This window comes from Dryas octopetala, chromosome 1, assembly GCF_963921425.1.
Source record: "Dryas octopetala chromosome 1, drDryOcto1.1, whole genome shotgun sequence".
Lineage (NCBI taxonomy): Eukaryota > Viridiplantae > Streptophyta > Magnoliopsida > Rosales > Rosaceae > Dryas > Dryas octopetala.
The window spans coordinates 18,036,065-18,060,348 of NC_141366.1; the positions used below are offsets into that span (position 1 = coordinate 18,036,065).

General features: G+C 37.8%; 3 protein-coding genes and 2 non-coding genes across 6 annotated transcripts; 2 read left to right on the forward strand and 3 right to left on the reverse strand.

Moving 5' to 3' along the window:
* The first annotated feature begins 1,963 nt into the window (after positions 1-1,963).
* On the forward strand, positions 1,964-5,231 carry PDIL5-1 (PDI-like 5-1). Of its 2 annotated transcripts, none has more exons than XM_086228872.1 (5): positions 1,964-2,141; positions 2,767-2,825; positions 2,925-3,100; positions 4,534-4,645; positions 4,902-5,231. In XM_086228872.1, the coding sequence occupies exons 1-4, from the start codon at positions 2,022-2,024 to the stop codon at positions 4,632-4,634; spliced, it is 456 nt and encodes a 151-aa protein (XP_086084998.1). In that variant the 5' UTR covers positions 1,964-2,021; the 3' UTR covers positions 4,635-4,645; positions 4,902-5,231. The 2 variants fall into 2 exon arrangements, with proteins under 2 accessions (XP_086084998.1, XP_086084999.1); XM_086228873.1 differs by having other exon boundaries at positions 5,001-5,231.
* A 534-nt stretch (positions 5,232-5,765) lies between these two features.
* On the reverse strand, positions 5,766-8,638 carry LOC147298759 (elongation factor 1-alpha-like). Its single transcript, XM_086233457.1, has 3 exons — positions 8,491-8,638; positions 7,058-7,538; positions 5,766-6,938 (listed from the first exon to the last, which is right to left on the reverse strand). The coding sequence occupies exons 2-3, from the start codon at positions 7,517-7,519 to the stop codon at positions 6,057-6,059; spliced, it is 1,344 nt and encodes a 447-aa protein (XP_086089583.1). The 5' UTR covers positions 7,520-7,538; positions 8,491-8,638; the 3' UTR covers positions 5,766-6,056.
* LOC147298760 (small nucleolar RNA SNORD25) lies at positions 7,707-7,788 on the reverse strand. Its single transcript, XR_015120110.1, has one exon. It is a non-coding gene; the product is annotated as a small nucleolar RNA SNORD25 (small nucleolar RNA).
* LOC147298761 (small nucleolar RNA SNORD25) lies at positions 7,917-8,000 on the reverse strand. Its single transcript, XR_015120111.1, has one exon. It is a non-coding gene; the product is annotated as a small nucleolar RNA SNORD25 (small nucleolar RNA).
* Positions 8,639-13,829: 5,191 nt separating the features above from the next.
* Positions 13,830-24,026, forward strand: AT-IE (histidine biosynthesis bifunctional protein (HISIE)). The gene is made up of 6 exons (XM_086256947.1): positions 13,830-13,875; positions 15,288-15,469; positions 22,718-22,963; positions 23,055-23,150; positions 23,251-23,402; positions 23,559-24,026. The coding sequence occupies exons 2-6, from the start codon at positions 15,302-15,304 to the stop codon at positions 23,761-23,763; spliced, it is 867 nt and encodes a 288-aa protein (XP_086113073.1). The 5' UTR covers positions 13,830-13,875; positions 15,288-15,301; the 3' UTR covers positions 23,764-24,026.
* Positions 24,027-24,284: the final 258 nt, after the last annotated feature.

Below are 24,284 nucleotides of genomic sequence, written 5' to 3' on the forward strand. Positions count from 1 at the left end.
ATAGATACTAATTTATTTATATCCTTGTCATATTCATCATCTCATTTCTCTCTTTGTACTTCTATTCTTCAATATATTTATATTTTTCTCATATTCATAACTATATCTTCATTGTTTTTTTCTTTGTTTCCTTGTCCTCTCTTTCCAAATTGCTCAAACTAGTTTGGTTTGGTTCAGTATATGGCTCAAACTAGTTTGGTTTGGGTTGATTTTGGTTTGAGAAAAATCCAAACTAGGCCGGGCCAAAGTTTTTGTTCCATTAGACACGGCACGAGCACGAAACAGGCCAAACACGACACGAACATGGACAAGAAATGGGTCCGAATTAGGCATGACTTTTTTAACATTATATTTTCCATTTTTAGAGAATCTTTTAACAAAAATATTCAATTTTCATGCTAAAAAAAATGTTAATATTTAATTATAAAAAATAAAAATATCATAAAATTTGTTTTCTCACCCTAAAAAGTACAATGAAAAAAGGTCTGTAGGCCGGTCTGTTTAAGACACGGCACAAGCACGAATGGCTCGTGGACCATGGGCCGTGTCAGGCCGAGGTCTAAATTAACTATATGGACCGGCCCAAGCACGACACAAAAGCACGATGTCAAGTTAAACAAGTCGGGCTAGGCCGGTCCATTTGACACTTCTACTTTAAATCGGCATGTAATCCTTAAAATATAAAATATTTAGAACCCCTCTCCCGAGAAAGCTTCTCACAAAAAAACAAAAAAAAAAACACCCAGTGCCCAAACTTAAATTCTTTTTCAGTCCACATGAGATAAATTTTTTTGAAAATTACAGATTTAATCCAGTTATTTTATACCTAGTTCAATTTGGTCCACAATCTTTTTTAAGTTCTGTTTTGGTCCACTAATTGTTCCACTTGTTCAATAAAGATCCATATTTGTTTTCTCAAATTTGACATGTCTTTTACCCTATCAAATCTCACCAAATTCAGCAAACATATACTTGTTTTAAAGCTATATATTTCTTTTTTACAACCATATAAAGATCATTCAAATTGGAGTTCTAAAACTCCAATTTTTTAATTATAATTTTTTATTTTTTTTGTTTGTTGTGTTTTTTTTAATAATTTTAAACATATAAAGAAAATAATTAAAATATATTTTGATTATATTGCCCCTAACTTTTGTTGACAATTTTAACAGAAATTCATTTTGGTACCTATCAGTAGGGGTGGGCGCGGTGCGGTTCGACTCACTTTTCCCTCGGAACCGTGCACCGCGCCAGACATGAATAGACGGTGCGGTTCGGTGCTTAAAACCGTGAAAAAAATAAAAAAACCGAACCAAACCAAACCATCTTGAATGCGGTGCGGTGCGGTTCTCACCGCGGTTCTGGGCCTAATGGGGCCTCACACTTGTTTTTTTAAGCCTAAGCCCAATTATTTAATGATGCAAACTTATCCTAATTAAAAAGTATATAAAAATGTACAAAAATGTGTACAAAAAGTGTATAAAAAGTATATAAAAATGGTATAAATATATATAAAAAAAAATATAAAATGGTGTATATGACAATATGTGTATAAAAATATAAAAATATATATTTTTTGCAAGTATGCGGTGCGGTTCGGTTCGGTGCGGTTAAATAAGGTGTAGAACCGGAACCGGAACCGGAGAGAAGCGGTGCGGTTCGGTTTTTTTGGCGGTGTTGACTTTTTTTGGTCAACGCGGTTTTTTGCGGTTCGGCCGGTTTTGACGGTCCGCGGTTAATATGCCCACCCCTACCTATCAGACACAAAATAAAAGTTTAGTTACTCAATTGGGACAAATAAAAGTTTAGGTACCACATTAAGATAAGTGGCAAAGTTTATGTACTAAATATGAAATAAATCCTAAATGATTTGTAAAGTGAAAAAACAAAAAGACAAAAGCAAGTCACGTGCGAGGCAAGTGCTTAAAACTAGCCAGGTTAGGTATTCGAGTGGGGTGCGAAATCGAGAGCTACGCTCGTCAATCTAATTTTCCCGGAAATTTGTGATTTTCGTAGCAGCGATGAAAACCCACTCTGCTTCTCTGATTTTCATGTCACTTCTTCTTTTTCTTCTTCTAAGTCTAACAATCCATACCAAAGCTGAGGTTATAACCCTAACCGTTGACACCTTCTCCGACAAGGTAACATCCCCAAAACCCTCTCAAATTATTCATTTATTTACATTCGAAATCACAGATCCACTCTAATCAATAAGCTTATGAGTTCTGAGTTATGGCTATGGTTTCATAGCTCCAGATGGGTTTCAGTTCTGCGTCCAACTTATGGTGGATTGGACGCTAGGACTATCTGGTTGTAATGTTTGAGTGAATGATGTTTGATTTGATGCAGTTCATATTTTTCAATGCGTACGCACACGCACACACATATGGCTGGGGTTCCTAGCCCTAACCCAGATCCTATTTTCCCTGACCAGCTCATCCAATCCCTGGTGGCCTTCCCAGTGTCGAATGCCTATGTTAGTTTTGCTCTGTGTTTGGATTTTTGTTCTAATTTTGGTATCGGTGCTAAAATTGAATATATATGAGTTGGGTTTTATCAAAAAGGAAAATTAGAACTGTATAAAAAATGTTATGAGTTCGGTTTTGTTAAAAATAAAAATGTTATGAGTTGGGTTTATAAGAACTGTATGAGTCCAGGGGAGAACAAAGGGTTAGTTAAGTAGGAAGTAATTTGGAAAGGTATCTCAAGGTAGCTAATTATGGTTTATGAATTGCTCATTTTTAATGTGCATATTTGTTTGTTTAGGTGAAAGAGAAAGACACTGCATGGTTTGTGAAATTCTGTGTACCATGGTGTAAACATTGGTAAGTTTTTTTCCAACTTTTCCAAGTCTATGATTAAGTTAGTTAGACTTACAAGATTGTTATTCTTGTTCTATGCTTACTGGTAATAATTTCTTTCAGTAAGAAGTTGGGGTCACTATGGGAGGACCTTGGGAAGGTAATGGAAGGCGAAGATGAAATAGAGGTTGGGGAGGTTGACTGCAGTACAAGCAAACCAGTATGTTCGAAAGTTGACATTCATTCGTATCCTACATTTAAGCTATTTTATGATGAAGAAGAAGTTGCAAAATATCAGGGTAAGATTCAGACTTCATTTCTGCCAGATCAGTTGTGTTTTCATCCATTGTCATCTTTGTCCCACATAATGCGTTTTCTAATTTGCGTTAAATTATTGGTCTTGAAACTTAAGTTTATAGAACTATCAGTCATACTATTATCAATATAATTTGAACCATGAAAATTTGTGCCTTGCAAATTTCTATGAAATTCCCAATGAAGGGACTTGTCATAATATAGCAACTAGCTGTCAAGTGCATGGGCATGGACAAGTAACATGGAAAGATGGGCAATGATCAAAAGGAAACCCTAGGGAATCCCCTGTTAAATTTTAAACATACAAAAATTAGATAGGATAAGATGCATCAATGGTAAGTAGTAACTCTACTTTAATTAGGAAGCGCAGGACTTACATGACCCATGTCCCCTGAAGGGAGTGTTAGTAATAGCTTCTAGGAAGAAGAATCAGTAATGCTCGTATTTATTTATATTTTGTCAGATCACTAGTGCTCGTATAATCATTTTAGCTCAATACAAATTCATTTGGGAGTCGTTATTTTGGGCATCTTAGATTACCACAACATTAGTTCCTCTGTAGTTCTATACATTATCCGACAACTTAGGATATTACACTCTGGATTTTCAATGTTACATAATTAACATTGAGAATAAATCACAAATAAGCCTTATATCCAGCTAGCATTAAGCATTATGAGGCAAGATAGCATCAATGTGGAAATGTTTATCTCTACCGCCATTATACGTTTGTATACCCCAATGTCGAAAAATGATACATGTGCTTGGTTTTATATTTTTTTTTTTTTTTTGGTGGGGGAAGGGATTTAAGATGGAAATTGCTAAAATGTTTAAGGGGTTCCGTGTTTAATGTGCACCTGTGAAAGATTGGCTGCCTTGTCCAGTAGGGCAGTGGTAATGATAATATCTGTTGTTTAGCATGTACCTATGTAAGATTGGCTGCCTTGTTTAGTATATTTGTGGTGACATAAGTTCTGATAATTCTTAAAAAAAGAATAGAAAAAAGACATCAGTTCTGATAACTGTTAGACTGGTGGCCGGGGTAAAAACACAATGCTGTTCATTTTCACATGATGTATGCTTTCTCAGATTAGTCAACTACTTAGGTTCCATAAATCCAGATTAGGGAATTCATTTTTGTAAGGATCTATTAGAATCAGTGTTTAATTTTCATGATTTTATCTTCTTTTGGGCCATCATTGCATATTTATGTTTGTGGGTCTGTCTGTGTGTATTTGGCTTCGCCAAATCAAGCCATCATCCCTGAAGTGTTGAAGTGGGTTTGTTCTGCTAGCAGTCTGGAACTCATCTGCCGTGTACATTATTTGTAGACTTTGTATCACTGATTGTTTCAGTAACTTATTTGACTTTATCTAGCCAAGTATCTTACTTTATTGTTTCTTGTTCAAATGATCAGGGCCAAGGGATGTTGAGTCACTTAAGAATTTTGTCTTAGAAGAAGCTGAAAAAGCAGCAACAGAAGCACAGTTTAAGCTAGACAATGATAAAGAGTTGTGAAAACCTGTCAGGTAGGCACCGGACTTCTCTTGTTGAGCTTTTTTTCAATTGTAACACATAAGAAGCTCGTGAATCCTTGCGAAGGTCGAGTATGAAATCTACATTTGACAAAATTCCTTTCATTTACTTGATAAAGAAAAATGAGTGAGATAACTCATTTGTTTAAAGAAAAATGAGTTAGATAACTCCTTTGTTTAAACTTGTGCAATCTTTTACAACTCTTTGGAAATCCATCTGTGTAACAGTTATGTCTTTTACCTGCTGCAGTTGTGGGACTCACGTGTTGAATAAGCACTTACACATTATGATGGAATGCCGGTATATGCTTTTATGGATGTCTGCTAATTCTCCATAGTCGGGTTGCAGGACAATTTTGTACTTGGGATCATTACTCCGGAATACATACTACAACTGATCTGTGGGCAAGAGCAGCTTGTATTCAGAAATACTGTATTTTCCACAGGAGATTTTGTCTGTATGTTCTACATTAGGTTAGAAAAGCTGTTGAGCCCAGTTTTAAATTATCATGGAATTATGACAGATAATCACAATTAACTTTGTTTGGATTTATATGATGTTTTTGTTGTGCCAAACAAATTGATGTTGGTAGGTTACTTTTGATAGGATACACCGGATGTTCACCATTGTTATTTTTTATTGCCATATGTAAAACAATCGATCTATCTCCAGAACGGACGATTGCACAAGCCAACGACGCGGTAGCAATCTGTGGCCACTGCCAAGCCTTCAGCAGTGTTTTTTACTTGGCTCCAAAATCACTTTTAAAGATACAGCACCAAGCATCAATTCATAGAAATACTGGACTATGCAATCAGAATGTTGATACTCACTGCCTTCGAATAATCTAATTTACTTCAGACACAAATGCGTACACCAACTTCCTAGGAGAAACAACAACACACTAATGCGAGCTAGTTAACATTAAGCCACTACTGTTGAAAATGGAGAAAAACAGTTGTTGATTAGAGCTCTCCACGAGCCAATTCTGTCAAATACCAGGACCTGTGAAAAGTAAATAAGCAGGAATAGAGGAAACAGTTAAGCAGAAAACAAAATCATAAAAAAATTAAGCTGAAAAACAGAGAGGATCTAACTTAACACACATTAAAATAAGCTGAAAATAAAAGTTGAAAACATTAAAATGACGTCGTTCATTAGACAACTACACAACTCATCTCAATGTATAAACCAGAACAACAAACTTATCATCCACAGTTTGCCGAGCAACCGGAAGGGAATCTAGCTGCTCAACTCCTCCACTATCCTTGAAACCAAGGCTAGAGGACCGGGATGTAAGCAATTAAAACTCTGTCCACAAAACTTCCAGAATAACATAAAAATATTGAAAAAGAAAACATTAGACAAAACTAGCCTAGCTATGGTAGAACTGAAAAGCAGGTTTCACTTCTTCTTAGCTGCAGCCTTGGTGACCTTGGCTCCGGTGGGATCCTTCTTCTCAACACTCTTGATGACTCCAACAGCAACTGTCTGGCGCATGTCCCTCACAGCAAAACGCCCAAGTGGGGGGTACTCAGAGAATGTCTCAACAACCATGGGCTTGGTGGGAATCATCTTCACCATACCAGCATCACCATTCTTCAAGAACTTGGGCTCCTTCTCGATCTCCTTACCAGATCGCCTGTCAATCTTGGTCAAGATTTCAGCAAACTTAACAGCAATGTGGCAAGTGTGGCAGTCAAGAACTGGGGCATATCCATTTCCAATCTGGCCAGGGTGGTTCATGATGATGACCTGAGAAGTAAAGTTAGCAGCCTCCTTTGCGGGATCATCCTTAGAGTTGGAAGCAACAAACCCACGCTTGAGATCCTTGACAGCAACATTCTTCACATTGAATCCAACATTGTCACCTGGAAGGGCCTCCTGCAGAGCTTCGTGGTGCATCTCCACGGACTTAACTTCAGTTGTCAGCCCAGTGGGACCAAAAGTCACAAGCATACCAGGCTTCACGATACCAGTCTCAACACGTCCAACAGGGACAGTTCCAATGCCACCAATCTTGTACACATCCTGAAGTGGGAGACGGAGGGGCTTGTCTGTGGGCCTCTTGGGCTCATTGATCTGGTCAAGGGCCTCAAGAAGAGTTGGACCCTTGTACCAGTCAAGGTTGGTGGACCTCTCAATCATGTTGTCACCCTCAAACCCAGAGATGGGAACAAAGGCAATTTTGTCTGGGTTATACCCGACCTTCTTCAAATAAGATGAGACTTCCTTGACAATTTCATCGTACCTAGCCTTTGAGTACTTGGGAGTGGTAGCATCCATCTGCATACATTAGTTGACATAACACAAGATGAATCATAACTGCTTAAAATAATTGCAACCGTAATAACTCAGGGAGCCAATACCAAATGAAATACCATTAACACAAAAATAAGGCTCACCTTGTTACAGCAGCAAATCATCTGCTTGACACCAAGAGTAAAAGCAAGCAACGCATGCTCACGGGTCTGACCATCCTTGGAAATACCAGCTTCGAAACCACCAGTGGTAGAGTCGATAATAAGGACAGCACAATCAGCCTGAGAGGTACCAGTGATCATGTTCTTGATAAAATCACGATGTCCGGGAGCATCAATGACAGTGCAGTAGTACTTGGTGGTCTCAAACTTCCACAAGGCAATATCGATGGTAATACCACGTTCACGCTCAGCCTTCAGCTTGTCCAACACCCAGGCATACTTGAATGACCTCTTGTTCATCTCAGCAGCCTCCTTCTCAAACCTCTCAATCACACGCTTGTCAATACCTCCAAGCTTGTAGATCAAGTGTCCAGTGGTGGTTGACTTTCCAGAGTCGACATGGCCAATGACCACAATGTTGATGTGAAACTTTTCCTTACCCATTATGGAATTTCAGAGAGAGCTGGATCACAAACACATAATCAAGACCCAATCAGCCAACTAGCTTGAAAAAAATACGATATCATCATAACAATCACCAAACTATAAACACAGTGCATGCATATAATAAGCACAGCATAAAAATACAAAATATAAAAATGTGATGATAATTGGGAGATGGTGACTATTATGGAACTCAGTCCCTTAGATGTTCTTAATCTGCGATCATACCCGCAAATCATTACAGGTCTGTAGGAATCATCACCGTTTCAAATAAATAAATAAACTCCCAAGTGTACACTATTAAAAAAATAAAACATTTTTTGTAATATCATCCAAATACATAAATTAAAATATAGTTGTGCTAGTGTTCCCAAAATAAACACGAGAAAAAAGTGTGTGGAACTCAGTCCCTTAGATGTTCTTAAAGATCTGCGATCATACCCGCAAATCATTACAGGTCTGAAGGTTCATCACAGTTGCTGATAAATAAATAAATCCTTATTAAAATTTCAATAAACAAGAAAAAATTTAGCTGCTTCAGTGCGACCCAAATAAACAAGATGACAATATTTGAGATAAAAGAATCACATAAAGCAACACCTAATAATATTGCTTCAAGGGAACGAGTCATATGGAACCGATCTAATCCACAAACCAGATAATGAAGCATAATAACTGAGAAAAAAATCAACTCAATTTTAAAAAAAAATTAAAAACCCACATGCAATTTATAATAAAACTCAGATCTAATCATAAATACACATCTTAGAGCAAAACCCAGTTCATCAATTCACTTCATTCAGACAAATAACAAATAAAGCCGTAACTTTCAAAATCGACTAGACTTAAACAGTTAAACATCTAAGTAGAGGTATAGCTAAATAAAACAAAGAGAACCATAGCATATCTTGTTACATAAATAAACAGAAGCAAAAGCATAGAGAAAGAGAGCCAGAGAGAGAGATCTGAACCTTAAGAATCGGAACGAAGATTGGAGAAGATCGAGGGGGTTCTCTCTCGCCGACTAGAGTCTGAAGAGAGAGATATGAAGAGAGGATGAGGAGCGTGAAAACTTTGTGACTTTAAAGAGGCGCACTGCCTACTTCGATTTTGTTAGGGTTTCTTTTTCAGCCGTTGGATCTTAGTAGATTTAATCGAACGGTTGTAACGTTCACTTGCCACGGCGGCTGCTGATGCCCTAAATCTTTGCACATTTTTTTGTTGTCCGAACCCTAATCTTTGCACATTATGTGGCTACGTTGGCAACTTGGCATATTCTTTTTCCGTTGAATGACCATATTACCCTTTCATTCCTCTTATTTTCTTTTGGCATTTTTTTTTAGTTATTTATACTTACACCCCCTGAAGTTTATCGTCTTTTCACATACACTCCCTGGAGTTTCAAAAATTACACATACACCCCTGAGGTTTCAAAACTGTTGCACATAACCCCCTGAGATGAAAAATGATGAAAAAGTATGTAAAAAGACATGCCTCAGGGGTGTAATGGCCTAATAAGATTACTCAAAGTGTAAGGTCCAACCTCAATACAAATATCTTGTTATTTGTTTATTTATTATTTTCTCTTGCAAAGGTTATTTGTAATCGTTTTGAAACCTCAGAAGTGTATGTGTCATTTTTGAAACCTTAGGGGGTGTATGTGAAAAGACAATAAACCTCATAGGGAGTAAGTATAAATAATTCTCTTTTTTTTTTTTGGTAAAATTCAATTTAAACACTCAACTATAGGGGGTATTTCAACTGCATACCATCATCTACAAAATCATTTAAAAGCATACCTCATCTAAAATCTAAATTGAAAAATGAATTTTTCTTCATCTTTTCCTTTTTTTACCCCTCTCCACCTCTCACTGTCTCTCTTCCCTCTCTTCGGTCAACCCTCCCAACTCAGCCCTTCTCGACCCCACCCCTACCACAACCCTCACGACCCCAACTATAGCTCGTGGGGAGATGGCCGACACCAGGGGACCCGTCGGTGGCCTTGGGCCGTCGAAAAATGGACGGCCTTGGCTGGGCTGAGGTGCGCATAGGGAGGGTGATCACAGAGTCTCTCAAGCTACCAGAAAGAGAGAAAAGAAGAAAAGCTTGAGTGAACAAAATGTGATTCTATTAAAATGAACGCTGTGTACAATCAATGAACAAGCCTATAGCTTTTATACAAGAATGATTAAGGCGACTAATGAAACCAATTGCTAACACTAACAAAACCAATTCTGTTCAAACAACTAATACCACGTGTCAGCTAAACATTGGCTGACTAAAAACTAATTCTTTAACACTATAAAACCAATCATGCACTGACAGCTGTACATCAACTTATATCTTCAACAGAGGGAGTCGCACAGGAGATGAGAGGGAAGAAAGGAATGGTCGGGGGGGAGAGAGGAGCTGCGGCTGGTGACTAGTGGTGCTGCGCCGGCTGGGCTTGGCCGAAGTTGGCCTGGTCACTGCTAGACTGTGCAAAGTCACACGAGAGAGACACGGGGAAGAAGAATAAAAATGAGAGAAGAGAGAGAGAGACTCGGGTAAGTGGAAGGGAAGGGTCCGGTGGGTTGTGGTGAGGGTGGGGTTGGGAAGGGTTGGGTTGGGAGGGTTGGCTGAAGAGAGGGATGAAAGAGAGAGTATGGGAGGTGGAGGTGGAGAGGGGTAAAAAATGAAAAGAGGAAGAAAAATTCATTTTTCAATTTAGATTTTAGATGGGGTATGTATTTGAATGATTTTATAGATAATGGATGCAGTTAAAATACCTCCTATAATTTAGTGTCTAAATTGAACTTTAGCCTTTTTTTTTGTTTGTTAGAAAATTAGAATGAGCCGGATTGCCACTGAAACCGATAAATCCACGAACCAATCTCAACTAAACCGATAGAATGGTTTGGATTAATTTTTTTATATTTGTTAATTGAACAATTTAAAATATATATGAACCAAACTATAGACTTTGGATTGGTTACCGATTTCATTACTTCAAACCATAAATTAAATCAAATCGAACCAACTATTTATATTAAATTAAGGATAAATTATAATTATAGACCTCAATTATACTTTCATTTACAATTTGGTACCTCATATTCAAAAAGTTTCATTAGGATACATCAACATCAATATCGAGTCAATTGAATGTCTCTGTTACTCTAAATGTTATGAGGGTCGTTATCTGACTATGTGGCGCTGACGTGGCACACGCGGACCCTACCACTAAGCGTTTACTTGGCTTTTGAATGGCCATATGATATAAAGTTTTAAAAAAAATTGAAAAAAGATAAAAAAAGCCCAACAACCCCATAACCCCCAAACCACCTCCCTCCCTATTTATGGCCACCGGTCGAAAACCCCCTCCCCCGCATCGACAACCCTTATCCTATCCAAATCTTTTTTTCTCTCTCACTCTTTCTCTTTCTCTCTCCTATTATCTTTCCATCTCTCTCTCTCCTATGCCAAGAAGAAGAAACACTAAGAATCTATTTGAGAAATACTTCATTCAAGTATGGAAGCACGTCAAATCCATCTTAGACGACATCATTTCTGATCCCTCCACTCCCCACAAGATTCAATCCATTGTAACACATAATCTCTCTCTCGCTTAATGTTTGCTGCATTTTCAAGATTGGATTTTTAGTATTATAACCCATTTGAAATTATTGTTAAAAAAACAAAAAAACCTATGCATCAACTTTTTGTGAAGAGCTAATTCTAACTAAATTATGAATTAGGGTTAAATACAAAAATGGTCCACGAACTTTACAATGAATCTCAATTTGATTCACTATCTATAAAAAGTGTCAATTTGGTCCACGAACTTTGTGAGTTGTATCAAAGCAGTACAAATGTTAACTTCCATCGAAAAATTTAACAAAAACTGGTCATGTTCACAGCAAGTGACCACATTTTCATAGGCATTTTCGTCCGTTCATCACATTTTCATGTGACCAATTTTGTTAATTTTCTGATAAAAGTTAGCGTTTGTACTGCTTTGGTACAACTTGGAAAGTGTGTAGACCAAATTGACACTTTTTATAGTTAGTAGATTAAATTGAGACTCATTGTAAAGTTTGTGAACCATTTTTGTATTTAACCCTTATGAATTAATTTACTCATTGAGGTTTGTGATCAACACTCATTTAGTGTTACTGTAAGATGAATCGGTATTGCTTTTAGATTTTTGGGAAAACCCAATTTCTTATGATTTTAGAATGTATAGGTTTAGGAGTAGAGTTTTGTGATTGCAGTCATTGGACCCATTTGGAACAACTGCGGGGTGAACTCGGTTAAACCCACATCTTGTTATTATTATATGGCTTAGGTATAGTTATGGAGTTGTTTTTCTTTCTCTCTAATGGTTTCAACCATGGCAGAGGAGGGGTCGATGGGGAAGGTGCGGTGGTTCAACAACGTTAAGGGATTCGACTTCATCACCTTCGACGTTGGCGCGGAGGACCTTTTTGTCCACCATTCATCGATCCGAACCGACAGCTTTTGTAGCATAGCGAAGGGCGAGTTCGTCGAGTTCCTAATTGTCGTAGCTGAGGACAACAAGACTTAGGTTTACAATGTTTTGTCGATTGAGTGTTGTACTCTTAAGAACCTTAAGGTATGTGCCGAGGTTTTGGAGCATAACAGCAAACAAGTCACCAGATTCCCATAAAACCCTGTGATACGAAGACAATTATTTGTTGATGAAGAAACCAATATATCAACGTGACCAATGGAAAAGGCCATGATTCTAACATTCCTGTCTGATTGTCACATAAGAAGTTAACCCCAACCCAAACTCATTCGACTCACATCACAAGCACCCGTCAGTCCCAACTTAATTCCAACTCGTTCCATCTGAGGTTCCATCATCATCAACTTAATTCGAAATTGTTTTATTTTGTTTGATGGTTTTTTTATTATCTTATGGTCTACGTGGTATTATTTTTGTCCACATGGCATATTTTTCATCCACTATATGGCGCCAACGAATGCCAGATAAGCAGATAACGAAGAACTAACAATCATGTTAATGGAAGGTATGAAATTGTATAACGAAGAATAAGTTGTGTACCTCGTTGTAGGATTTTAATTCTCGTGTACTAACTTGTTAGTGCCTTGTAATTGACTCAAAATTAAAAGTTATAAATAAACAATTAAAAATCACAAACAAAGAAATATAGACAAACACTTCAAATCAAAACCAAAATCACTCCCTCTATTAAGCATATCCTTAATTTTCACCTTTATTTATATAGTGTAAGAATTATTTATGGACAAACCTAGTTTACTTGGGAAACAAAACAACTCATCATGTTTAAGAATAAAGGAATTGAGCTTTCCATGGTCAATCTGGATTCACCCTATATGACGTGTTAACAAGTTTTAAGGGATGAGAGACTTATAGAAGTTGTAGGACTTCACCTAGATATGAACTAAGACTCTTAACCTTAGAGGGGCAGGATTGTATCTCGGCACAAAGTCTACTATGGGAAGTACTTGTCGAGACATCCTCTATAAAATAGAGCTAGTCCCTGCTCTCATACAGACTGCAGAAACTGAAACCCACATACCAATTGCACCGAGTTGTAGAGAGAGTAGAAGACTAGTTCCATCATTCAGCCATTCAGCCATATCTTCTTCAGTATCAGGTAGTTCATGCGTCTTGGTTATTTGGTTCTCATTATTCTAATTTATATATGTCTAAAGGTATATATGTTAGTTACATAAGTGTGTTTTACATATAGAACTTCCAAATAATCACGTATCGAATTTCCTAGTTCTTCTAGAAATCCCAAGCAGTTCTTGGTCAAAATAGGGAAGAGTTGTAACCAGCAAAAAAGAGGAGAGAATTGTTTTCTAAAAGCCTGTTTGGTATCCTATTCAAAAACTTTTTTTTTTCAAAAACAAAAAAACATGTTATAGTCAATAAATTTTTCTTATTTTTTTTACACTTCCTTCTTTTTTAGCTGCCATCATATTTAAAATTTTAAAATTATTTTTAAATTTCATATCAAACAAGTTTTCAAATTTAAAAAATTAATTTTGAAAACTCACGTTTAAAAAAAAAAATCTTAAAAAATTGAGTAGGATACCAACGGGGTCCTAACTTTAGGTGTAAAAAGCCTACATACCCATACTCTCTTGGACCAAATCAAGAAAGCGTTGAAAGGTTGATTATTATTGGGCTTTATGAGGTAGCCCAAAAATGTGATCCATTTAGTCCATAATCCATTTGAGAGAAGACTCAGCTTGACTCGTCCTAGTCGTCCTTCTATTAATAGAGCGCACGTGCCTACCTTCTATTAAGTTGAAAAACGGCAGCACTCAGCAGGAACACCACCAACATCGGCAGCCAAGTACGCCTCTCTCTCTCTCTCTCTCTCTCTCTCCCCTCTACTCTATTCTGTAATTTGCAACAGACACACAAACACCCACATTTTGTTTTGAGATTTGATACTGAAATGGATTTCATTTATGTTGTTTTTTTCCATTTTTACTTACTCACACCGACTTTTACTGGTTATGTTGGTGAAAGATTAGCTTTATCTGTTATTGTCGTGGCTGATGATGACTTCAATGAACTTATAACTTATGCTTTAATAAATTAATGTAACTTATGCTTTCTCTTCTAAATGCCACTTTGAGTGAACTTTGTGCCTTACTGCCTTCAGCTTTTTTCTAAATACGATTTGTTGAACTTTCTCTTATTTTTTGATTTTTGACTATTTAAAAAAATATGTGCAATATGGCTGAAAAATAAAAAAACCCTGTTCAGATTTTGGCCAATGGGCGCGGCAGTATCTGGTGGTGAAGAATTGATATATAGCCAATAAAATTTATGGGTTTTGGTGGAAAAATTGATCGATGTTTAATTGTTCATGCTTTGGTTTTGGACTAAACTCAGTAAAGTCTAGAGCTTTTTAAGTACTATATGCCTGGTTTTTTGTTTTTGTTTTTCAGTATAAACTTGAAAGAAAAGGGGGGAAAATGTGCTCCAATATCGATAAAAATAAGAAGGTGGCCACATGGGTGATGCTTTTAGGGTCATTACCAATGCAAGTTTGAAGTTCCAGACTGAATTTGAACTGGTTTAATCAAGCCCACTATAGAAAAGACTTGAATCAGATGCGGTGCCATCCAATCCCAACTTGTTGGCATCCACAAAATGATTTATAAAATCATGATCATTAAACAAAAACTGACTCGTGTTTGTTAGGTGATTATGATAATAAATCGCTAAGACTTGAATCAGATTATGGTGCCATCCAATCCCAACTTGTTGATATTCACAAAATGATTTTTAAAATCATGATCATCAAACAAAAACTAAAATTTATTGTTTATTAGGTGATTATAATAAGAAATTGCTACAAATTAACAAAAGTTCTCTAGATCTCTCTTAGGAGATTGAAGCACATTGCCCTGACTACTATTTGTGCATTATGTCCATAGAGACATGGTATTGTTTTTTCACCTATCAAGGGTGTTCTACTTCTATGTTTGCCTCTACAGCATGAATTTTTCTGGAATTGTTTTCATTTATAATGTTGTTGCAATGTACTCTCTCTCTCTCTCTCTCGCTCTCCCTCTCCCATTCACACAGACTCAGACACAAACATTAATATCATTGCTCTCATGATTTATGCATCTGAATTTTGCAGACATTACTTCCTTTGTCTCATTTCCTCTCACAATTTAAATTTTGTAGTGGATATAAATGCTTCTTTTTTTTCCTGATAAATGACTCATCTTGTATATATTGTCACAGGAAGATTGATATAAATGGCGATTTCACACTTCCATTGTCTGCAATCTGTGAGAGTTTCTTCTCCATGCCGTCTTTCCATTTCTAACTACTGTTATGGTAGAGACATTTTCAAGAGAAAGAGCAGCTTTCTTGTTTTTGCTTCTACTAACAACGTGGACACAGACTTTCATCTTCATTCAAAGGTACTTACTTATGCAGTAATTCCATTAATTTAAAGTCAATTGTCATTATTCGGCCAGACATGGTCAGGCATCTACCTTAACCATTGTGTAATGGAAGGGACTGTAACATGTCTAAAAGAGAAAAGATAGGCGATGATATTAAATGGATGGTTTTTCCATTTTCTCATTAACATCTCTTGAAGCTGTCCATAATTGTCCAAAAACTTCTACCTGTACATTCCCCACTTCTAAAGAAAAAAAAAAATTACACACACAGATATAAATATTTCTAATCAAGATAGGAAGTGGAGAAATTACAAAAAGATCCTTTATTGTTTGCATTTTTTATTGTAATAAACCCCTTGGTATTTGTACAATCTATGCTAACTACAACTATAACACCCCTTCATGAGCTGCTTCTCATGATAAAGATAGCCTTGTCCTATTTTCTACTTTTTATTTTGTTAAAGGGAATTTTCTACTTTTTAATTTTATACATTGATTCATTTTGATCTTGGGCAATGGGCGCTTATATGATTTGTCTTCCAAAATAAGTGTTAGTCTTGCTCAACCAAGCCCTAAATGTTTCCTCTTCACCCATGTTTTGGGGGAATACAACCTGACCATAGCAGGGCAGTACATGAATAATTTAGTCACAGATTATGTTCTTCATGTTCTGTATATATTAGATAATGTTATCCTTTTAGTGCAGTTGGTGGGCAGTTCTTTGCTGAAGAAACTTGGTGGGGGTTTAATTCCCCCAGCCTCCAAAATTTTAATAGGATTTCCATGATTCAACCAGTCATAGTCAGGTGTCTACCTAAGCAAAATATGGTAGGGATTGTTACATGTCTGGAAAACAAATGACAGAGAAGGAGGTCTGATTGAGTTTCTCATTATCTGATGAACTTCTCTTGAAAGTGTCTATCGTTCCCCAATAGTTTATGTATAGCTATATTGAGCTACATCTGGACTCTACATACCGATCCCCTTCCTTAAAAAATGCATGTTATATGTGTTGTGATTTTGGCTCGCTGGAACTTCCAGAGGGTGGTGGCTGACTGGTCGCCCAAAGGCAGCGAGCATCAGTTATTTTTCTGGGGCAGTTTTTTGGCTTTCCTAGTTGGGTACGGAGATTGAAGGGCAAAAGGGAACATGTGCATAACCTTTCCTAAGTCCGGAAGGAGTTCTATTGTTTTTCCTTTATCTTTACCTAATTCTATTAGGACTAGGAATCCTACTGTAAGCAGCAAACCTATGTCTATATAAAGGTTGCTACAGCTCTAGAGAAAGGGTTAGAATACTGAAAATACCAGAAACAGTGTGAGACTAGAGAGAGAGGGTGCGGCAACACTAGGAGGCTAGGGTTAGGGTTTCAACAAGTTCTTGTAATCCAATTCTAAATATAGTGAAGCTGTGATTCTCTACGGATCACACGGGGACGTAGGCAAAGTTCGCCGAACCTCGAGAACAAACTTTTGGTGTTCTTTTGTGCTTTCTTTTGCTGCTATATATATTGTGTGTTTGTTTGCTAATTAGTCTAACTCTAGAATACATCTAAGACAAGGCTAGAAGGTGTTTTTCACTACAATTGGTATCAGAGCCAGGTTGGCTAGAAGGCTTGTGCGATGTCTAGAGGGGGTAATCGAAGCATGGACTTAGGGGATATAAGGCCTGCTTTGAAGCCATATGATGGCAAGGAGGATTTTACCGATTGGCAACGGATGATGAGAAACGTTTTGGTTCAGCAGGATCTTGATGATGCACTACTTGATGCGAGGCCTGCAACTACACCAGAAAATTTGTGGAGCAAGATTCTCAAGAAGGCCAAGAGTTCAATTGAGATTCATCTCACAAGATCCGTGAGATCTCACATCACAGAAGAGATGACAGCAAAAGAAGCTTGGGAAAAGTTGGAGAGTGTTTATATGGGCAAAACAGTGTCTAATAAGCTTTTTCTAAAGGATGAACTATTCGGACTTCGACTAGAAGAAGGGGGAGATGTAGCTGATCATATATGCAAATTTCAGAATTGCTTAGCTAATCTCACCAAGGTAGGAGAAGTGTATAAAGATGATGACAAGGCGATCATCTTGCTGCGATCTCTACCACCATCATTCAAGCACTTCCGAACAACCCTAATGTTTGGAAAGGAGACTCTGAAGCTTGATGATGTTGTGCAAGCCCTTCAGTCATATGCCAAGCTAGATGACTTAACCGATGGCTCTCAGACACAAGGGCTTTATGCCAAGGGCAATGAGAGGGGCCGGTCAAACAAGAAGGGAGAGAAAAACAGCAACAAAGGTAGATCAAAATCCAAGGGAAAACCAAAAGAAGGTTGCTTCGTGTGCGGTTCAATGGATCATTGGAAGAAAAACTGCAAGACTTGGAAAGATAGGAAAGCTAAGATGGAAAGAGACTCAGGTTCAGCTAGTACAGTCACCAAAGAAGAGAGTGATGGGGAGTTACTTTCGGTTACATCAGGCTCTAAGGCTTTCACAAGTTGGATTTTGGATACCGGGTGCACATTCCATATGTGTGCAATAAAGGAATGGTTCGACACTTACAAGGACAGCAGCTGCGGAGATGTATTAATGGGAGATGATTCATCATGTCCTATAATTGGGATTGGCACTATTAAGATCCGGATGCATGATGGAATAATAAGGACTTTGGGGAATGTCAGATACGTTCCTAGGCTAAGGAAGAATTTGATTTCTTTGGGAACCTTAGACAAGGCTGGGTTTAGTTTTTGTTCTGAAGGTGGAAGACTCAAGATAATCAAAGGGTCACTTGTGGTAATGAAGGCTGACATTCAACAGAATAACCTTTACAGGCTCATGGGAACTACAATAACAGGTGGAGCAGCTATTTCCACAAAGAAGAATGCGGAAGATAAAACTGAGCTTTGGCATCATCGACTAGGGCATATCAGTGAGAGGGGTTTGCAAGAATTGCACAAGAAGGGTCTTCTAGACGGTGCAAATTATTGTAAGCTAGATTTCTGCAAGTATTGTGTTCTCGGAAAGCAAGGTAGGGTTTCCTTCAAATTTACAAAGTCAGATAACAAAAGCAAAGGAGTACTCGATTATATTCACTCGGATGTGTGGGGTCCGGCTCCTACAAGATCGAAAGGAGGATCCAGGTATTTTGTTACTTTCATGGATGATTTTTCTAGGAAGGTTTGGGTCTATTTCATGAGGGAGAAATCTGAAGTTTTCACAAAGTTCAAGGAGTGGAAAGCTGAAGTTGAAAACCAAACAGGGAGAAAGATCAAGTACATGAGAAGCGACAATGGGGGTGAATACAAGAGCGATGAATTCTTAAGTTTTTGCAAAGAAGAAGGTATTACAAGACACTTCACAGTTAAGAAGACTCCGCAACAAAACGGGGCTGCTGAAAGGATGAACAGAACTCTCATGGAGAGAGAAAGAAGCATGAGATTTCATGCGGGTTTGCCTGATAGTTTTTGGGCTGAAGCCGTTAATCATGCAAGTTACTTGATTAACCGGTCGCCATCAAGGGTTCTCGAATTTAAGTGTGCAGAAGAGGTGTGGTCTGAAAAGCAAGTGAATTACTCTAATCTTAGGGTATTTGGCTGCAGCGCCTATGCTCATATTCCAAGTGATGAGAGATCAAAACTCAAGCCAAAGTCTACACATTGTGTATTCTTGGGGTTTGAGAAAGGAGTGAAGGGTTTCAAGCTTTGGGATATTGTTGCTAACAAGAAGATAATCAGCCGAGATGTTGTTTTTGATGAGAAAACTATGCCTCTAAATAAAGAAGAGAACAAAACAGATGGGAAATTGTTTGGTGCTGAAACAGAAGCAACTGAAGTACCTCTCACCAAATCGGTCGTTGATGAAGACATTCAAGCTCGGGTGGAGCCAATTGAGCAAGAAGAAGATGGTTATGGTGATGAGGAAGAAGAAGAGCAGCAGCATCAAACACCAATTAGAAATCCGGTGGAGCAGATTGTGCACTCCCCAATCCGCAATCCATCCCCACGAGTTCAAGCATCTACTCAAGTACCACCTGGATTTCAAAGGAGCATAGCACTTGACAAACCTAAGAGGGTTACAAAACCACCACAGAAATATGGTTTTGAAACGGAAGAGGTTAATTATGCTCTAAACATTAGTCAAGGAGATCCAACTACGTATCAAGAAGCTATAGCAAGTGAAGAACGGGAAAGTTGGATAGGTGCTATGTCGGAAGAGATGGAGTCTCTGTATAAGAACTCTGTCTGGGAGCTGGTTCCTAAACCCAAAGATCGAAAGCTAGTTGGATGCAAGTGGGTGTTTAGGAAGAAAGATGGAATACATGAGCTAGAGGCCGTGAGGTTTAAAGCAAGACTCGTGGCCAAAGGGTACTCACAAAAGGAAGGAGTCGATTATGATGAGATTTTTTCACCCGTGGTTAAGCATACTTCAATAAGATTGCTCTTAGCAATGGCGGTTCAGCATGACATGGAAATTGAGCAAATGGATGTGAAGACGGCTTTTCTCCATGGGAATCTAGAGGAGACAATTTACATGGCTCAACCAGAAGGCTTTGTCGAGACTGGAAAAGAAGATTTAGTTTGCAGGCTTAGGAAGTCTTTGTATGGTTTGAAGCAATCTCCAAGGCAGTGGTACAAGAGGTTTGATTCTTATATGCTGAAAATTAATTTTAGAAGGTGCTTATATGATTGTTGTGTGTACTATCATGTATCCAAAGATGGGGTTATCATATTGCTATTGCTATATGTGGACGACATGTTAATAGCTTGTCAAGACAAGTCAAGGATTAAAGACTTGAAGGCTATGTTGAGTAAGGAATTCGACATGAAGGATCTAGGGGCTGCACAAAAGATCCTTGGCATGGAAATTAAAAGGGATAGAGCTGCAAATCAGATTCGGCTGTCACAAGTCAAGTATATTCAGAAAATTCTGGAAAAATTCAACATGCAAGACGCAAAGGCGGTCTCTACACCTTTGGCAGCTCATTTTAAAATAAGTGGGCAGCAGTGTCCTAAATCTGAAGAAGAAATTGAAGAGATGAAGAAGGTGCCCTATGCTAGTGCCGTGGGTTGCCTTATGTATGCAATGGTTTGCACACGACCCGACCTAGCTCAAGCAATAAGTGTAGTATCCAAGTATATGTCAAAACCGGGAAAGCAACATTGGGCTGCAATCAAGTGGATTTTTCGATACTTAAAGGGTACAAAGAGTCATGGTATTTTGTTTGAGAAGCAAAAAGAAGAAACATGTGTGTTGGGGTACGTGGATGCGGACTATGCAGGAGATTTGGACAAGAGTAGGTCTACAACGGGCTACGTGTTTACATGTGCAGGTGGACCAATCAGTTGGAGAGCTCTATTGCAGCCAATTACAGCTTTGTCAACTACAGAGGCAGAGTACATTGCTTTGGCTGAAGCTGGAAAGGAAGCTATTTGGCTCAGTGGTTTGGCAAACCAAATGGGAATCACTCAAGAGTCTGTGAAAATAAAATGTGATAGCCAAAGTGCCATTTATTTGGCAAAGAACCAAGTTTTTCATGGAAGATCCAAACACATTGATGTGAGGTACCATAGGATCAGAGATTGGGTGGATTCAAAGGAGATTTGTATAGAAAAGGTGCACACAAGCAACAACGCTGCAGATTTTCTTACAAAGCCAGTGCCGACAGAAAAGTTCAAGCATTGCTTGAGCTTAATCAATCTTGTCACTTGTTAAAGGTTGAGATGGAGCACCTTCTCACTTGAGGTGCGTTGAGGCAAGGAGTTTTGCCAAGGTGAAGAGTTCTTGGAGGTTTGTTCGAGGTTACTTTCAAGACTATAGGATATCTCGAAGGTGCAGCATTCATGGCTTTGGTTCCAACTCACCAAGGTGGAGATTGTTGTGATTTTGGCTCGCTGGAACTTCCAGAGGGTGGTGGCTGACTGGTCGCCCAAAGGCAGCGAGCATCAGTTATTTTTCTGGGGCAGTTTTTTGGCTTTCCTAGTTGGGTACGGAGATTGAAGGGCAAAAGGGAACATGTGCATAACCTTTCCTAAGTCCGGAAGGAGTTCTATTGTTTTTCCTTTATCTTTACCTAATTCTATTAGGACTAGGAATCCTACTGTAAGCAGCAAACCTATGTCTATATAAAGGTTGCTACAGCTCTAGAGAAAGGGTTAGAATACTGAAAATACCAGAAACAGTGTGAGACTAGAGAGAGAGGGTGCGGCAACACTAGGAGGCTAGGGTTAGGGTTTCAACAAGTTCTTGTAATCCAATTCTAAATATAGTGAAGCTGTGATTCTCTACGGATCACACGGGGACGTAGGCAAAGTTCGCCGAACCTCGAGAACAAACTTTTGGTGTTCTTTTGTGCTTTCTTTTGCTGCTATATATATTGTGTGTTTGTTTGCTAATTAGTCTAACTCTAGAATACATCTAAGACAAGGCTAGAAGGTGTTTTTCACTACAATATGCATATTATTCACAATCTTATACTTATGATTTTCATTATCCTTGGCTAGCCAGGTATTGTCACATGTGTGTTGGCAACAGCCAATGTCAGAAACCAAAATGCACAAATGCATGCATGCACTTACTTTACAGACTTCTGTGAGTGTGCCTGCAAAAAGATCCACATTATCATACATTTTTTATACAATTTTAGCAAAGTACCGGTTAATCTTTTACTAAAGTGTAGGAGGAACCATTACACATTTTGGCGAAAGAAAGAACAAAATCTGATAATGGTGTTCATTTTAGTGACATGATGGATGGTTTACTTCTATGGTTGTGTTAGCAATAACTCCAAAACCCTTTTTGTTTTTTTTTTTTTTTCTACTTGTGATTATTAGTAATCAAATAGTTTCACTTTTTTTAATCCATGATTTTATACTTGGATTTTTTTCTTTGATCATGTTTATCTGGTTACCGTATGAAGATCTTTTCTACTCTTTTTATTCTTGTTTAAAAACCTGATCTGTATGATTTGCCCCAAATGCAAGTTTTTTAATTTTTACTACTATTATTTATATACTTTATCTTGCCACCTTTGTCTTAATCAGCTGTTTAGATCTGTTGAACCTCAGAAAGTTGGCTGGCGGTTGTGTCTTATGATTTTCATGTTGAGGAGTTTTTCATCCACCACTGCCCTTATGCAAAATTTGTTATGCATCAATCTCATATTAGTGACAGATATTATACAGCCAATAGATGAAAGCTTATCTGCTTATATGCAAGTTAACTTAATTTGTTTGCATATCGTTTTTCCTCCTTTTCCCATTTTCAGGTTGAAACAGTGCTAGACAGTGTAAAATGGGATGACAAAGGTCTAGCGGTTGCAATAGCTCAAAATGTTGACACAGGAGCCATCTTGATGCAAGGCTTTGCGAACAGGGAAGCAGTGGCAACAACAGTTTCCTCCCAGAAGGCAACCTTCTACAGTCGGTCACGATCAACGTTGTGGACAAAGGGAGAGACCTCCAATAATTTCATTAATGTCCATGACATCTTCCTTGATTGTGATAGAGACTCTGTAAGTTGTTGCCTAGTTTAGTTGGAACATATTTGCTAATCTTTGTATTTTGAGCGCGAATTTATTATTTTAACTCAGAACTATTTCTCAGATAATATACCTTGGGAAGCCTGATGGACCTACTTGCCACACAGGGTCAGAGACTTGCTACTATACCCCAGTGTTTGATTTGTTAGAACATCAACAGGTTTTCAGCATTTAATCAAATAGAATACACTTTCATATTTTTTCGCGCCATTAGTCAAACTACAGTACATTTTGTAAGTTATTTAAATAATTTGTGATAGGATGAAGGACATAAGTTGGCGTTGACCACTTTGTACTCGTTAGAGTCTACAATTGCTCGGCGAAAAGGAGAATTAGAAGTCCCTCAGAGTGGAAAGCCCTCATGGACCAGACGACTACTACTTGATGAGAAGTTGTTGTGTTCAAAAATCAGGTACAATGTTCAAGTTTTTCATATTGTGTGTCAGATTTTACTTGTAATGATATAAGACTCTTTTTACTTTTTCAAAGTTATTAATTCTTAACTTAAGAAATCACAAAGATACAAAAGAAAATAGAGAAATAATATGCATGTTATAAATGTATGCAGGGAAGAGGCTGACGAGCTATGTCGAACATTAGAGGAGAATGAGGATAGTTCACGTGCTGCCTCAGAGATGGCAGATGTGCTTTATCATTCCATGGTTCTGCTGGCCCTTAAAGATGTAAAAATGGAAGATGTTCTGGAAATTCTTCGTCGTAGATTTTCTCAGTCAGGTATCGAGGAAAAGATAAATCGTAGGTCACAATCCTAGACATGGACAGTACATTCTGTCAATTTTGATTATATGTTTTGATTAAAAAAAAAACAAAAAGTTCGATTATATGCGCTATCATTCAGGTGTTGTTTGTTATGTCTACACATTCTTCACCACCAGTCCCATCATTCTGTGGTTTCGATTGTTAAGAAAGATGGGTATTGCTGCCAGCTAATTTGGTTTCCCTGAACCTTCTTGTTAATGTTATTCTTGTGCTACGATCCAAATGCTTTTTAATAACGAGTCGAAGAGTTCTGCGTTTTTCTTTGTCAATATTTAACTTGAACTGCTACAAATTTGAAATAGTTTTTTTTTTTTTTTTTTTTTTTGAAATAGTTAAGTGATTGGTTATATATAGATAAATTTTCAATGGAATCAAGATTAACAATCAATGCAATACAGACCCAGATGGGGGAAAAAAATTAAAGGAAACAGCAGGAAAAAGCAGAAGGCAAAGATTCCTCCACATAAACATACATACACGTAAACATGGGACTCAACAAGACAACCACCAACAA